Source organism: Adiantum capillus-veneris, chromosome 10 (assembly GCF_014529385.1).
Source record: "Adiantum capillus-veneris isolate H3 chromosome 10, ASM1452938v2, whole genome shotgun sequence".
Taxonomy (NCBI): Eukaryota; Viridiplantae; Streptophyta; class Polypodiopsida; order Polypodiales; family Pteridaceae; genus Adiantum; species Adiantum capillus-veneris.
In genome coordinates this window covers 127354206-127367066 of record NC_140940.1, presented here as the reverse complement: position 1 = coordinate 127367066, position 12861 = coordinate 127354206, and the positions used below count along the sequence as shown (strand labels likewise).

At 42.5% G+C, this 12861-nt stretch overlaps 1 protein-coding gene across 1 annotated transcript in view; it reads right to left on the bottom strand.

The window, feature by feature from the left end:
- Positions 1-1938, bottom strand: part of LOC147449625 (uncharacterized) — a 63513-nt gene extending 61575 nt beyond the window's left edge. Inside the window, exon 1 of the mRNA XM_086521601.1 lies at positions 1663-1938. Coding sequence (XP_086377727.1) covers positions 1663-1938 — 276 coding nt within the window. The remainder of the gene's footprint in view (positions 1-1662) is intronic.
- Between the last annotated feature and the right edge of the window lie 10923 nt (positions 1939-12861).

Below are 12861 nucleotides of genomic sequence, written 5' to 3'. Positions count from 1 at the left end.
GAGGTCGCCGCTTTGCATCTACTGAAAACATACTAGAGCTTTTTGGTCCCGCCCCTCTTGGGAAAATCTTGCAATCAATGCATTCCAAGAGTCCACACTCCGGACAGGAAGCTCCTCGAGCACTACGTGTTGATGCGAGGCTCTCTCTCTCTCTCTCTCTCTCTCTCTCTCTCTCTCTCTCTCTCTCTCTCTCTCTCTCTCTCTCTCTCTCTGTGTGTGTGTGTGTGTGTGTGTGTGTGTGTGTGTGCCCCCCCCCCCCCAAGCACCACGCACCGGAGGGTTTCCAATCAACGAGCAAAGAAAATCGAGCGAAGCCAATTTTTGAGCAAATATGAGCGGCAATTAGATTTAAGAAAATTAAAAAAAGAGCAACAAACAAGAATACCTTTCTCAATGAAAGAAATGAGAGATATATGGTGAGGTTATTAAAAATAAAGGAGAGATATATGTTGAGGTTCTTAAAAAGAAAGGAGAGATATATGGTGAGGTTATTAAAAATAAAGGAGAGATTTCTGGTGAGGTTATTCATGTTTATCTTGTTTTCTTTTTTTAAGATACAAATAAGATTGAAAAAGCCACCCTTGATGAATACTTGTATGCAATGACATGCATCCAATGATATCAACAACATTTTCCCAATGATGAATGATGTCTTGGAGGTCCTCTGTGATAAATATTGATGAAATCTTGAGACTAACATTGCTCCGGAATGGAGAAGTAGATTGAACAACCTTGTAGGACTGAGAAACCTCATGATCAATAGTATAAACATGCTCGCCCACATTTTATTTTCTCTTTATTCAAGCTTTATATGCTCTCCTGACAAAGTGAGAATGTTCGAAACTGCTCCTCTAGTCTTTGGCCCCATGGAATAGTGTCACCGTAGATAGCTAAGGTCTTTTGCCCTCTCATGCAAAATCCTTGTCCTCATGAACTGAAGCTTGGCTACACTTGAAACTCTTGCCTTGCATTAAATGGCCAAAACACGTGCATACTGACCAGCAAAAAGCATTGCATGTTAGAACCTTATAGAAGTGTAAAGGCTTTAGGGGTTGACATAATGGAACTTCTTTTGAGGCTAATGGTCTTGTTCTTTTTTATTGTGACAGAAAGATGTTTAAAGTTTTGCCTTGGTTTGCTATGATATTCTAACCGAAAGTCCCCATTTGAACGCACTCAAATCCGGAAGAGGGTGCTGGCAAGGGAAAGACCAATGCTTCCTTCTAATTCCTGTCCCCCATCTCTGGCCAGTTACATCCAAACATGATTGCATGCTGAATCAGCTCGAAGGCAGGCCTTCCCCCAGATCTACCGAATGTGGCGCTACTTCAAGCCTTGCATTCTTTTAAGAGACAATGCAGAGCTTCAGCATTATCAGAATTAAAGTAGTGTAGTTGTTGGTAATTGGTTGTAAATTGTAATAGCCAGTGTCCCTATCGTGTGCGGTCGCATTGATGACATGCGACAAAGTTATTTTGTGCATAAGTTTGATTGTACTCTTCAAATTACCAAGGCCATGGCTGATGATGACAGACCATACCCAGTAAAATCAGAGGAAGCTATGAATGCGCACCAAGAGCTACCGGCTTAAAAGTTCCTCAAGAGCTAGAGGAATGTGACTTAGAAGGGCACCACATTCATTAAATTATGGTGGAGTAGTACCTTAAGAGTATTGACACGATACTTACTGCACAGAAACCCCTTTCGAACCTCAATTGAGGTGTAAGACATGCATGCATGCAGCACCAAGCATTGCCCACATAATGTGAAACAGATCAAGTACCGTAGAGGCGACGCTTGTCGCGCATGACCAGCCATGCCAAACCTGCCAGTAAGCAGCAACCCATCGTCGAGCACATATGGCCGCTTCACGTCCGGCAACCGTCCCTTTGGCCGCTTGGCGTTGTTTCCTGGATGTTTATATCTATCATCCGCCATGGCCGATGCTTGCTTTGCTCTCTCTCTCTCTCTCTCTCTCTCTCTCTCTCTCTCTCTCTCTCTCTCTCTCTCTCTCTCTCTCTCTCTCTCACACACACACACACACACACACACACACACACACAACTACGTTGCCACTTGCATGCTATCATCTGTTATGTTCTCTTCTTCTTCTTCTCTTTGTCTTGTATGAAGGCGGGAGACAGAAGGGTGAGATGAGACGTAGCAATAGTTGTGGCTGAGCTCGTTTTCCCTTCTACGCCCATTTTCCCTTCAGCCACAGCATGGCTACCCCATCCCTCTGCACGCTCTCTCTAACCCCTGTGAAACCTGTCGAAACCAGTCCGCACCTGCGCGGACTGGTTCCAGCAGGTTCAACAAGCGCTACGTGGTTTTTTTTTTCTTTAATATTATCAACTTCACCAAGCCTTTCAAGTTTCTTAGGTCTAGAAAAATACCTTTTCCCAAAGCGGTGAAAATAAGGAAAATTTTGAAATTATCATGGTTTTTAGGTCAAATTTGAAGCTTTTGCCACTAATTACACTAAAACTTCTCTAAATTTCTCGGGTTTTTTAAAAGCAAGTTCAAAATCTAATCGGAATTATTAGCCGGTTAAAATACATTGTACCCCGTTTTTCTTTAGCATGTCACATTCGTATGACCTTCGTGGTTTTCTTAAAGGCAAGCTCAAAATATAATCGGGATTTTACAATTTTAGCCGGTTAAAATACATTGTACCCCTTTTTTTTCTAGCATGTCGCCTTTGTATGACCTTCGTGATTGTAATCAAAACAAATCCATGAAAATTCAATCCAATTTCAGCAGGGGGCGGCGCCACTTTTGACGATGGGGAATTTAAGCGCTATTTCAGTGGGGCTGGACGTTGCTGTTGTAGATTTTATGTTTTTTTAAATAAAATCAGTAACTTGTTAAAACTGGGTACCACATATTACTCGATCCAAGTGTAGATTTAATCATAGTTCTCATATGTTGATCGCTACTCAAAACTTTGGGGGGTCAGACCCCAAAGTCTTACCAAATGTGCTAGACGACTTAGGAACACTCCTAGAGTGATAGTAGCATGAGAGAAAGAATGCATCCACATGTCCCCCCTCATCCCCATTTGCGGCCCTTCATTGTCATTGACCATCTTGACCTGGTGTTGCTAGTGTCGTCAGCAAGCGACTCGGACTGCACAACCTTTCTACCACCAATGGCGAGCTCGAGCTGTGCTTGTGCACTTTTGCTTGATCCCCCCTCTTATGGGACATCTTCAAAATTATTTCACTATTATGTATTTTCAAAATGTGTATCACAGACTTGATCACATTTATACTTTAAAAAAGGTTCTTGGGCATGTTGGAGAATCCAGACAGCTATGCCGAAATGGGTCCTCGACACCGTGGATCCGTTTTGAAAGTTTTCTGGATTACAAAAGAGAATTATTTTACAAATAAATTTATTGCTCAGGGACACGCTCGTTTCTTTTGTCGCTCGAAAACACTCGCTCGCCATTTTGTAAGACCCACGCACCGGTGTGAGTGGCTAGAGGTCTCTCTTTCTTAGACGTAGCACATGAGAGCTCTAGCCCCCACTCGGCAAGGCTGCAATAGGTTGACCGCAGAGAGAAGTCTTGAGCACACAAAGCGGCATGCCAAATAATAGTGTTGCCATCTATAAAGAGGCATTTTGAGGGCAAAGGGGAGCTTGAACAATTGCATAGCTAGCACACAGTTGCTTGCAGGCTATGATGGCTAAGGCTTAGCTCTTCTCGGTCACCAGCCAACCAAAAAGGTCGAAGGGTAGGCTGCAATATTGACATGTTGGATCAGACGTTGCCTTGTGCTCATTGCATCGCTCTCTCCATGTTTGAGCCATGCGGCACCTCTCTCTACCCATGTTGCTTATACCTCTCTCTTATATTGTTTGTCTACCACGCTTGTTGTAGGGGCGGTTTTAGCAACACATCAAAGCTAGGAGGGGAAGGGAGCTCTCATGGAGTCATGTCAGGTAGATAGAAAAGGTCCCAAGAGTGCTATTGGCCACAACACTTCGTCTTAGGGTGAGATAAGGTTGCCTTCTAAGCAAGCACTGTCCAAAGATTCCAATAGAAGATGAAGAAAGCACGAGCGACAAGAGCTCTGAATTACAAGAATCAGCTAAAGAATCCGGATACTCGTCTACGTCTTCAGAGGATTGTGATACTAACGACAAGCTATGTAGAGTGTGGAAAGAGGAGGATGCCAAGGGACAATTTAGAGGAGGATTCTCATTTTGTGAAGTAACTCTGAATCGGGTACTTTCAGTCAAGATTCACCAAACTGGGTCGGCACGTAGGGAGAGCTTGGGCAAAGATGCAAGCCAAAAAATAAGCAAAAAGACTCTTAGTTGGGACTTTCATTTGCGACATTGTCTAGAGAATAGTTGGCTTGAGAAAATGCTATGAGAGATAGAGAAGAGAATGTTGGCGATGTAGCTATCCACCTTTGACAACACTTGCACATGCTAGCATTAACAATATACTAATAGTGTTCAAGCCAACAAAAGTGAGCTAAAAAGGTAGCGAAATTCCAACAAGCCAACACCGGCAAATTTAACAGAGGGATAAGTTAGCTCTTCTGTACAAGCAAGGATGTTGCAACAAGGCCTGACTGCTAGTTAGTGACTTGTGTAGCAGTCCCAAACTCAAGCTAATTGTGACACAGGTCCTGTTGCTCATGTTATTTAGAGCAAGAGTAGCAAGGCCTTGAAGGTGCTATTCATAGCACGAGTAGCAAGGTTGTGAAGGGTTTCTCTAGGCGCACATAGAGTCATAAGAATATCGAGAAATTGACTAGGGTGGGTGGCAAAAATAAGCACTATTTCTACCGACTGATGGAAAAGTCAAAGATGAGAGGCGTATTTTAATGGTTGACCATATAAAACACATGCAAAAATAAGCAAAAGTTATCCGTGTTGTCATGCTCTCTAGCACCTACCTATCATTTATTCCAGTACCATCATTAATTTCTGAATTCAAAATACAAGCAACAAAGAAACACACTAAGCTCTATCTCTAAGGATGAACTTACAATAGTTCCTACTATAGCGAAGCCTCCTTCCTACATTGTGATTATGTAGGATGGCAATGTTTATTCTTTTTAGTGATTATCAAAGGGCTACTAACACTTAATCAAGGGAGTTGGATACATAGCAAACTGACTTTCTTTTTTACCTACTTTGAAACATTATAGCATGACTAAAGGGCAAGTAGCTTGCAAGAGGCATGTGTGTGTGTGTGTGTGTGTGTGTGTGTGTGTGTGTGTGTGTGTGAGAGAGAGAGAGAGAGAGAGAGAGAGAGAGATGCATAGACACTAGGGGGATACTATCACTGTAAGAGGATGTTTATTTGATGGAAAAACTAGTTAAGGGTTAACATATACATGTGGTAGTGATGAGTGTGAACACACTTAGGACCGCGGGGGCATTTTTCCCCTCTTTAGGAGGTCTTTTCCCCACGTGCATTGTAGATACACCAATTCATTCTAGGGCTATCCATCTTTCCATTTCACACTAAGTAATATACTCTTTGTTGTGTGCCTTGAGCTTCCTTCATCTTCTCCAGGCTGTGTGTGTTTTCATGCAACCCTAATTTCAACAATTGGTATCAGAGCATGCTGCGTCCTCCCGGGCTTAGTCGCTAGTAGCTCCATCAAGAGAGACATTGTACAATACAATTCTTTGTGTTCCTTCAAGACTAGCTAGTGCAATGAAGATGGAAGCTTCATGCACTAAGCAAAACACTTAATCAAACACAACTTGAATTATCCCCGTTCTCAGACCCAAGACCTCACACACCTTCGAAGATGGTGAGAGCTAGCAGGGTATGAGAGTAGATTGAGAGGAAGAAGGAGTATCTTACGAGAAAGATGTACATCTCCTCACATAATCACTCATATTAGCATAGCTTAGCTTAGTAATTAGCTTGGTAGAGAAGATGAGCATGCATTGAAGCTTGGCTCTTGGTTGGATTTGCATCCACATGCCAAGAGAGTGTTGATGTAGGCTTCTATCTCACAAGCTTGGAGTAGGTGATGAGCTCTCCATTAAAGCTTGGGAGGAGATAGAGTATTCTTTCTTCACACATGGTCAAGTGTGAGTGTGTGTGTGTCAATGCCAAGCAAAAAATCAGCCCCCTCTCTCTCTTGGGCGAGCCCTTCCTGCTAAATTGGTCTGGCTTTTGCCTCATTGGACCTCCCCAAGTCAAGCCAATGGGTGTTAAGCAGCATAAGTGATAGCCTTCTGACATGTGTCCCCCTTTCCCCTTTTGTGAGAACTTTAGGTAATTAAATAATTAAACTAAACTCTCATTGGACCCCTTTGCCTCCTGGCCAATAGGAATCAGGCAAGCCATTGGGCTCCTGAATGCTCATTGGACCCCTTGGGAGACTGCCCAATAGTCTTCTAGGAGACTTAATTCTCATTGGTTTCTTTTATTAAATGTTTTTAAATTAATTAAACTAGATTTACTCTAGCTTAATTCTCATTGGACCACTTCAAGGGTCTTCCAATAGGAATTGGGCACACCTTGTGGGCATCTGGCCTAGGGAGCTGACATGTGTCCCTAATTCCCTTTGTGTAAAGGGAGCCTGTGTGTGTGTGTGTGTGGCTTTGTCTCTCATCCCCTACTAAATGGGCTTGCCCCCTCCTTTGTAGGCTTTGAAGAAGACTTTTGTACACGCACTAAGCATCCAATTTTCCCTAGGGTTGACCTTTGGACACAACCTTTGAATTTTGGAACCTTAGCATTTTGGAAGTCTTAATGGGCTGAACCTTAGGGTCTTTTTAGCCCATTGTTGCACATGGCTCTTTTGCAGATGGCCCCCCTTTTGATCCCTATTTTCTCTCCTTTGGATCCCTACTATGGCCGGGCTGCTATCTTAACCAATATTCTAGCTTTTTCTCCCCTGGTACCTCCCCACATTAAATGATCAGTTTAATATGAGAAAATCATTTAGGAGAATTAGATATTGATTATTATGACATTACCTCTCTCTTGAAATCATAGTCGTCCTCGACTATGGTGTAGAGAAGATAAAGCATATTCATGAGTCCTTTTCTTAGCGGGTAGAGGATCCCTATGTTACCCTACGACATCATTCCATAAAGGATGACTAGTCCATTTGGCGCTTGAGAGCCTGAGGCTGCCGCAAGCATGTCTGCACATCAGTCCTATCAGTCTTCCATAGTAGAGTGACAAGCTCTACTTGGTGTTTGGGAGACGTCGTCTCCACAAACTTGATCTAACAATGCATACTACTTTATTTTTGTGCACAAATAAAGAAAAAGAGATTCTTATAAGACAAAAACTTTGTTCATTTTTAACATTTTGTACATTTGTTTACTCTTGGGAAGCATTGTAAGCATTGACAAGGTTTAGGTTATCCTTTAATTGTATGCTTTGCATCCATCTAGCATCTTCAAAAGGATAATTCTTAAACTTAATACGATATCGTGGATAGTCTTACCGCCTCTTAGTACCTTGTCTTCATGTCGGAGAATGGACTCGGGCTACAGCACCTCCTCTTGGTCCTCGATCTCCGGTGGGTCTTCAATTGTTGGTTCTTGAGGTGGCTCTCCTTTGTAAGGCTTTAATAGGCTCACATGGAAAGCATTGTGTATGAGCCAATGATTGGGCAACTTGAGTTGATAGGCTATCTCATTGATTGGCCTAAGAATCTGGAAGGGACCATAGTACCTTTTTGCTAGTTTAGCATAGTACTTTTGGTGGCCCGTAGGATTCTTGCCCGTCGTGTGCCTCAATCGAGCCTTGGGAAACTTTAACAAGACCCAATCGTTTTCTTTAAAGGCTTGGGCTCTTCTGTGCTTGTCAGCAGCAGCCTTTTGCCTTTGCTGTGAGATAGAGATAGCATCCTTAATCTTTTGAAAAGATTCTTGTAGGTCTCAGCTATACTCATCTGCAGCGAAGATCTTCCCATGTACCTTAAGTAGCAAGGGACTTTTTGATCTTCCCTCAATTACCTCGAAAGGTGCTTTTCCTATGGAAGTATGTACAGTGTTATTGTAAGCATACTCGGCCACTAAGGGTAAGTACTTCTCCCATTGGGATCTTTGATCTACTTCCGTTACATAGGCTTTTATTAGATCGAGAATGGTTAGGTTAGCTATTTCACTTTGGCCATCAGTTTGTGGATGATAGGCCGAAAAGAAGTTTAGCCTTGTTCCTAAATTCTCAAAGAGACCCTTCCAGAAATTACTAGTCATTCTAGGATCTCTATCTGACACTATGGACATGGGCAAGCCATGGTACTTGAAAATTTGTGAAATAAAGAGGGTTGCCATTTGATGGGCTTTGATAGTCTTTTTGACAGGTATAAAATGAGCTTGTTTACTAAACCTGTCTACTATCGTCCATATTCCCGTATTCCCATGGATAGACTTAGGCAATCCAAAGATAAAATCCATGGATATGCTCTCCCGTGGTGAATTAGGGATTGGCAAGGGTTGAAGCAATCCAAGTTGCTTCCCTCTATCAAATTTTGTCTTTTGGCATACCACACATTTGGAAACATACTCTTGTATGTTCACTTTCATGGTAGGCCAATAGAAATATGTTTCAATTCCCTTTAAGGTAGACTGAATCCCTCTATGCCCCGCATAAGGTGGAGCATGAGATTCATACATTACTTTCTCACGTAGTGAGTTAGTAACGCATAGTCTATTGCCATAGAGAAGATAACCGTCTTGTAAAGTAAATGGTTCTTCTTTCTTCCCTAATGCAAGGGCTGAAATCACATCTCTAAAATCGGGATCAATAGCATACTCATCTATCATTGAAGATAGATCATTGTGAGTTGCTATGGAAACCGCATTCACTCTCGACCGTCTTGAGAGTGCATCAGCTACTTGATTATGCTTGCCAGCAATGTGAGCAATATGAAAATGAAATTGCGAAAGGAAATTTGTCCACCTCATTTGTTTGTCGGAGAGCTTGGTCTGCGTCATGAAGTACTTAAGACTTTGGTGATCCGTTCGCAGAATGAAAGGAGTCCCCAATAAATAGTGCTTCCATGAGTCTAAGGCATGTAGAACTGCAAGGAGTTCCTTTTCGTATATGCCTAGAGCTTGCTCAACAGGGTCGAGCCTTCGACTCTCATAGCCTATGGCGTGCCCTTCTTGGAGCAAAACAGCTCCAAGGCAATCACCACAAGCATCACATTGGACCTCAAATGGTTTTGAGAGATCCGGTAGTGTAAGCACAAGTTGAGAGATAAGCTTTTCTTTAAGCTTTTCAAAAGCATTGTTCTCCTTAGCAGACCATGTATACCTAATGCTTTTCTTTGTTAGGTCATGTAATGGTCCCGCAATTTGTGAGAACTTTTCTATGAAGCGTCTATAGTATGCACACATACCTATGAAGCTTCTTAGTTCATGAAGATTCCTTGGTTTAGGCCATCCTTTTATTACCTCTAACTTGGATGGATCCATTTGGATGCCATCTTGAGAGATAATGTGACCTAAATACTGAATCTCTTGCAAGAAAAATTCACTTTTCTTTCGATTAACATAAAGTTTATTCTCTCTTAAAACTTGAAATATTACCTGGAGGTGTTTCTTGTGTTCCTCCAATGAATTAGAGTAGATGATAATATCATCAAAGAACACTCCAGTGAAGGTTCGATGAGGCCTGAACAGCTTCTCCATCAAGCGGTTGAATGTGGCTGGTGCATTGGTCAAGCCAAAAGGCATGACAATATATTCGTAAAGACCAAATGTAGTGTGAAATGCGGTCTTTACAATGTCTTGATCAACTATCCTTATTTGATGATAGCCACTTTTTAGGTCAATCCTACTGAAGTAGGTCAATCCTTGTAGCTTATCAAATAGGTCTTCTACCCGTGGAACGGGAAACCTATTCTTGATAGTGATCCTATTTAGTGCTCTATAGTCGACACACATACGATATGTGCCGTCTTTCTTTTGCACTAATAGCACAGGTGAGCAAAATGGGGATGAGCTTGGCCTAACCATACCCTTCTCAACTAACTCATGCACTTGCCGCATAATCTCCTCTTGTTGAGCTTGAGAAACTCTATAAGGAGGTTTATTAGGCGGTGAACTTCCTGGAAGAAGTTCAATTGCATGGTCATCATTACCTCGTTTAGGAGGTAGCTCACAAGGAATGTCGTCAATAAAAACATCTTGAAACCCCTTGAGAAAATTGGATAACTCTAATTCCTTTTGATTGCTTTTATTTTCTTTTGTTAAAGCATTAGGTTCATTTTGAGAATCTTTAACAAAAATCATGTACACGGAAATAGAGCTCTTTATTGACTTGTTGAAAGCTGGTGTATGTACAATGGGGATGGTGCTACCCATTTCCTTAGCATTTATATACATGTCTTTTTCCCTGAACTTAAAGGAGATTCTCCTTTCAGGAAATTTAACATCGGCAGCCAGGCGATCAAACCATGGTGCCCCTAGGATTACATCCTCATGCTTGAGAGGAGAGATAAAGAAGTCCTCTTTGTCCACATAGCCTTGGACGTGAAGCCTCAATTTACCAATTAAGGGAGTGACTGAAGCTTCTTGCCCCTTGAAGGCACTGTCTGCGGGTAGGACATCTCCCATCTCGTAGGATTGTATGCCTAGCTTGGTGGCTAACTCCATAGATATAAAATTGTGAGTAGAACCAGGGTCAAAGAGAATAAAAGCATCATGTTCTCTTACCTTTCCCCAAGCATGGCATAGAGGAGATCCTTTGTGATGAGTTTGGTGAATTTCCTCCTCTTGGATTTCAACCAAGGAAGCTCTAGGAGGATCTTGGCGGTTGTTCTTTTGGGGACAAGCGCGGTGCGCATGCCCTTGTTTGCCGCACTTGAAACATCGGTTATCCTTACGATAACACTCAAGCTCTTCAGGAGAGAGTTTATTCTTACCTTTGTAAACTCCCTTCTCTTTAGCTTTGTTGGAGCTGCCCTTAGGAGACTTTTGGACATTGTCCTTCCCCTTAGGCTCATTGGAACCCTTGTTTTCCGGGGGCTTATTATTTCTTTTTGCCCCCGTTTGGAAATTGATTCGAGAGGCCACCATAGTGTGGTGTATTACGGCCGATATGGTACGTAGTCTTCATACTCCGCCATTTCTTCGGTTAAGCCCACACAAAATTGTTGCTTTTGCTCTCCAAAATCCAACTTTTTGAAGACAGTGGCTTTGAGTTGTAGGTCCCAAAACTTGTCTACATATTTGTGGATGGATTCATTGGGAGAGAGCTTTAAGCTTCGCCATTCGGTGAGTACTTGTCTTTGGCATCGGTGGCCAAAAACTGCTTCATAATGGAAGCTCTTAAAGCTTTCCATGTTCGTGGAGCTTCACCGTTGGCTCGGGGGTGGCCGTTGAGTGAGCCCATGAGAGCGAGCAACTATTACCATCAAGAATCTAAGTGCAATAGGAGCGAGCGGCATGCACAAAAAATCCTAGTTGGAGGGAGATGGCAAGTTTGGTGAGAAACCTATATATTGCTCATGAGTTAAATAGAGTAAGACATTCTACATGTCTATAAAAGCTAGAGATCCATAAAACACTGTAAGAGAGTCAACCAACTCCCAAGTCCATTATATAACATTTTCATAGAGCGTATTTGGCATACATGTCAACCAAGGCAATGCCAAGCACTAAATGGTTTGTCAATAGCCCTTGACTAACAATATCATCTGAATTATTTCGCCCATATTATTTGAGCAAGGCAATCCCAAGCATGACATCGTTTTTCAGTAATGCATGACTAACTATATCATTGGAATTCTTTCACCCATAATAGCCTCTTGCATAATGCCACATGTCCTTCAAATGCAAGCATAGGTGACCGCATTTGGAGAGATGTCCTCGCAATGCATATGCTAAAAACAACCCTAAGCTTTTTGGCCTTTCCCGTGTTGGGCATATGTTGTAGTCAGTGCACTCCATGAGACGACATACTTGACAAGCAACTCCTCGACCACCTTTTGTGCTTGCAGAGGTAGAGCACATTTGGCATACACGTCAACCAAGGCAATTCCAAGAAAGACATCGTTTTTCAATAGCCCTTGACTAACAATATCATCTGAACTATTTTGCCCATATTAGTGTCTTGCGTAATGGCATAGCGGCCGTGAAGATGCAAGATTAGGTGATCGCATTTGGAGAGGCGTCCTTGCATTGCATATGCTCAAAACAGCCCTAAGCTTCCTCGCCTTTTTCGCTTATGTTGGGCATATCCGTAGTCAATGCACTCCATGAGACGACATCCCAGACAAGATCAGCCCCAAATCAGCCTAAAGAATTAGCGTTTTTAGCCCCAAAAAAACAGCCCCAGATCAGCCCCAAATCCGCCACCAAATCAGCCTAAAAAATTAGCGTTTTTAGACCAAGAAAACAGCCCCACATCAGCCCCAAATCAGCTACCAAATCAACCTAAAAAATTAGCGTTTTTAGCCCAAAAAAACAGCCCCAGATCAGCCCCGATCCGCCATCAAAACAGCCCAAAATTACAGCATTTTTAGCTCCTAGTTTTGGACTTTCCCGTGTTGGGCATATCTCGCAATTAGTGCACTACATGAGATGACATACCTGACAAGCAACTCCTCGACCACCTTTGGTGCTTGCTGAGGTGGAGCACGTTTCGCTTACATGTTGACCAAGACAATGCCAAGCACGACATCTTTTTCCAGAAATGTTTGACTAACAATATGATCGAAATTCTTTCACCCATATTAGCCTCTTGCATAATGCCACATGTCTTGAAGATGCAAGCGTAGACGATCGCATTTGGAGAGATGTCCCTGCATTGCATATGCTGAAAACAGTCCTAAGCATCCTCGCCTACCCCTCTCGTGTTGGGCATATCCCGCAGTCAATGCACTCCATGAGACGACATCCAGACAA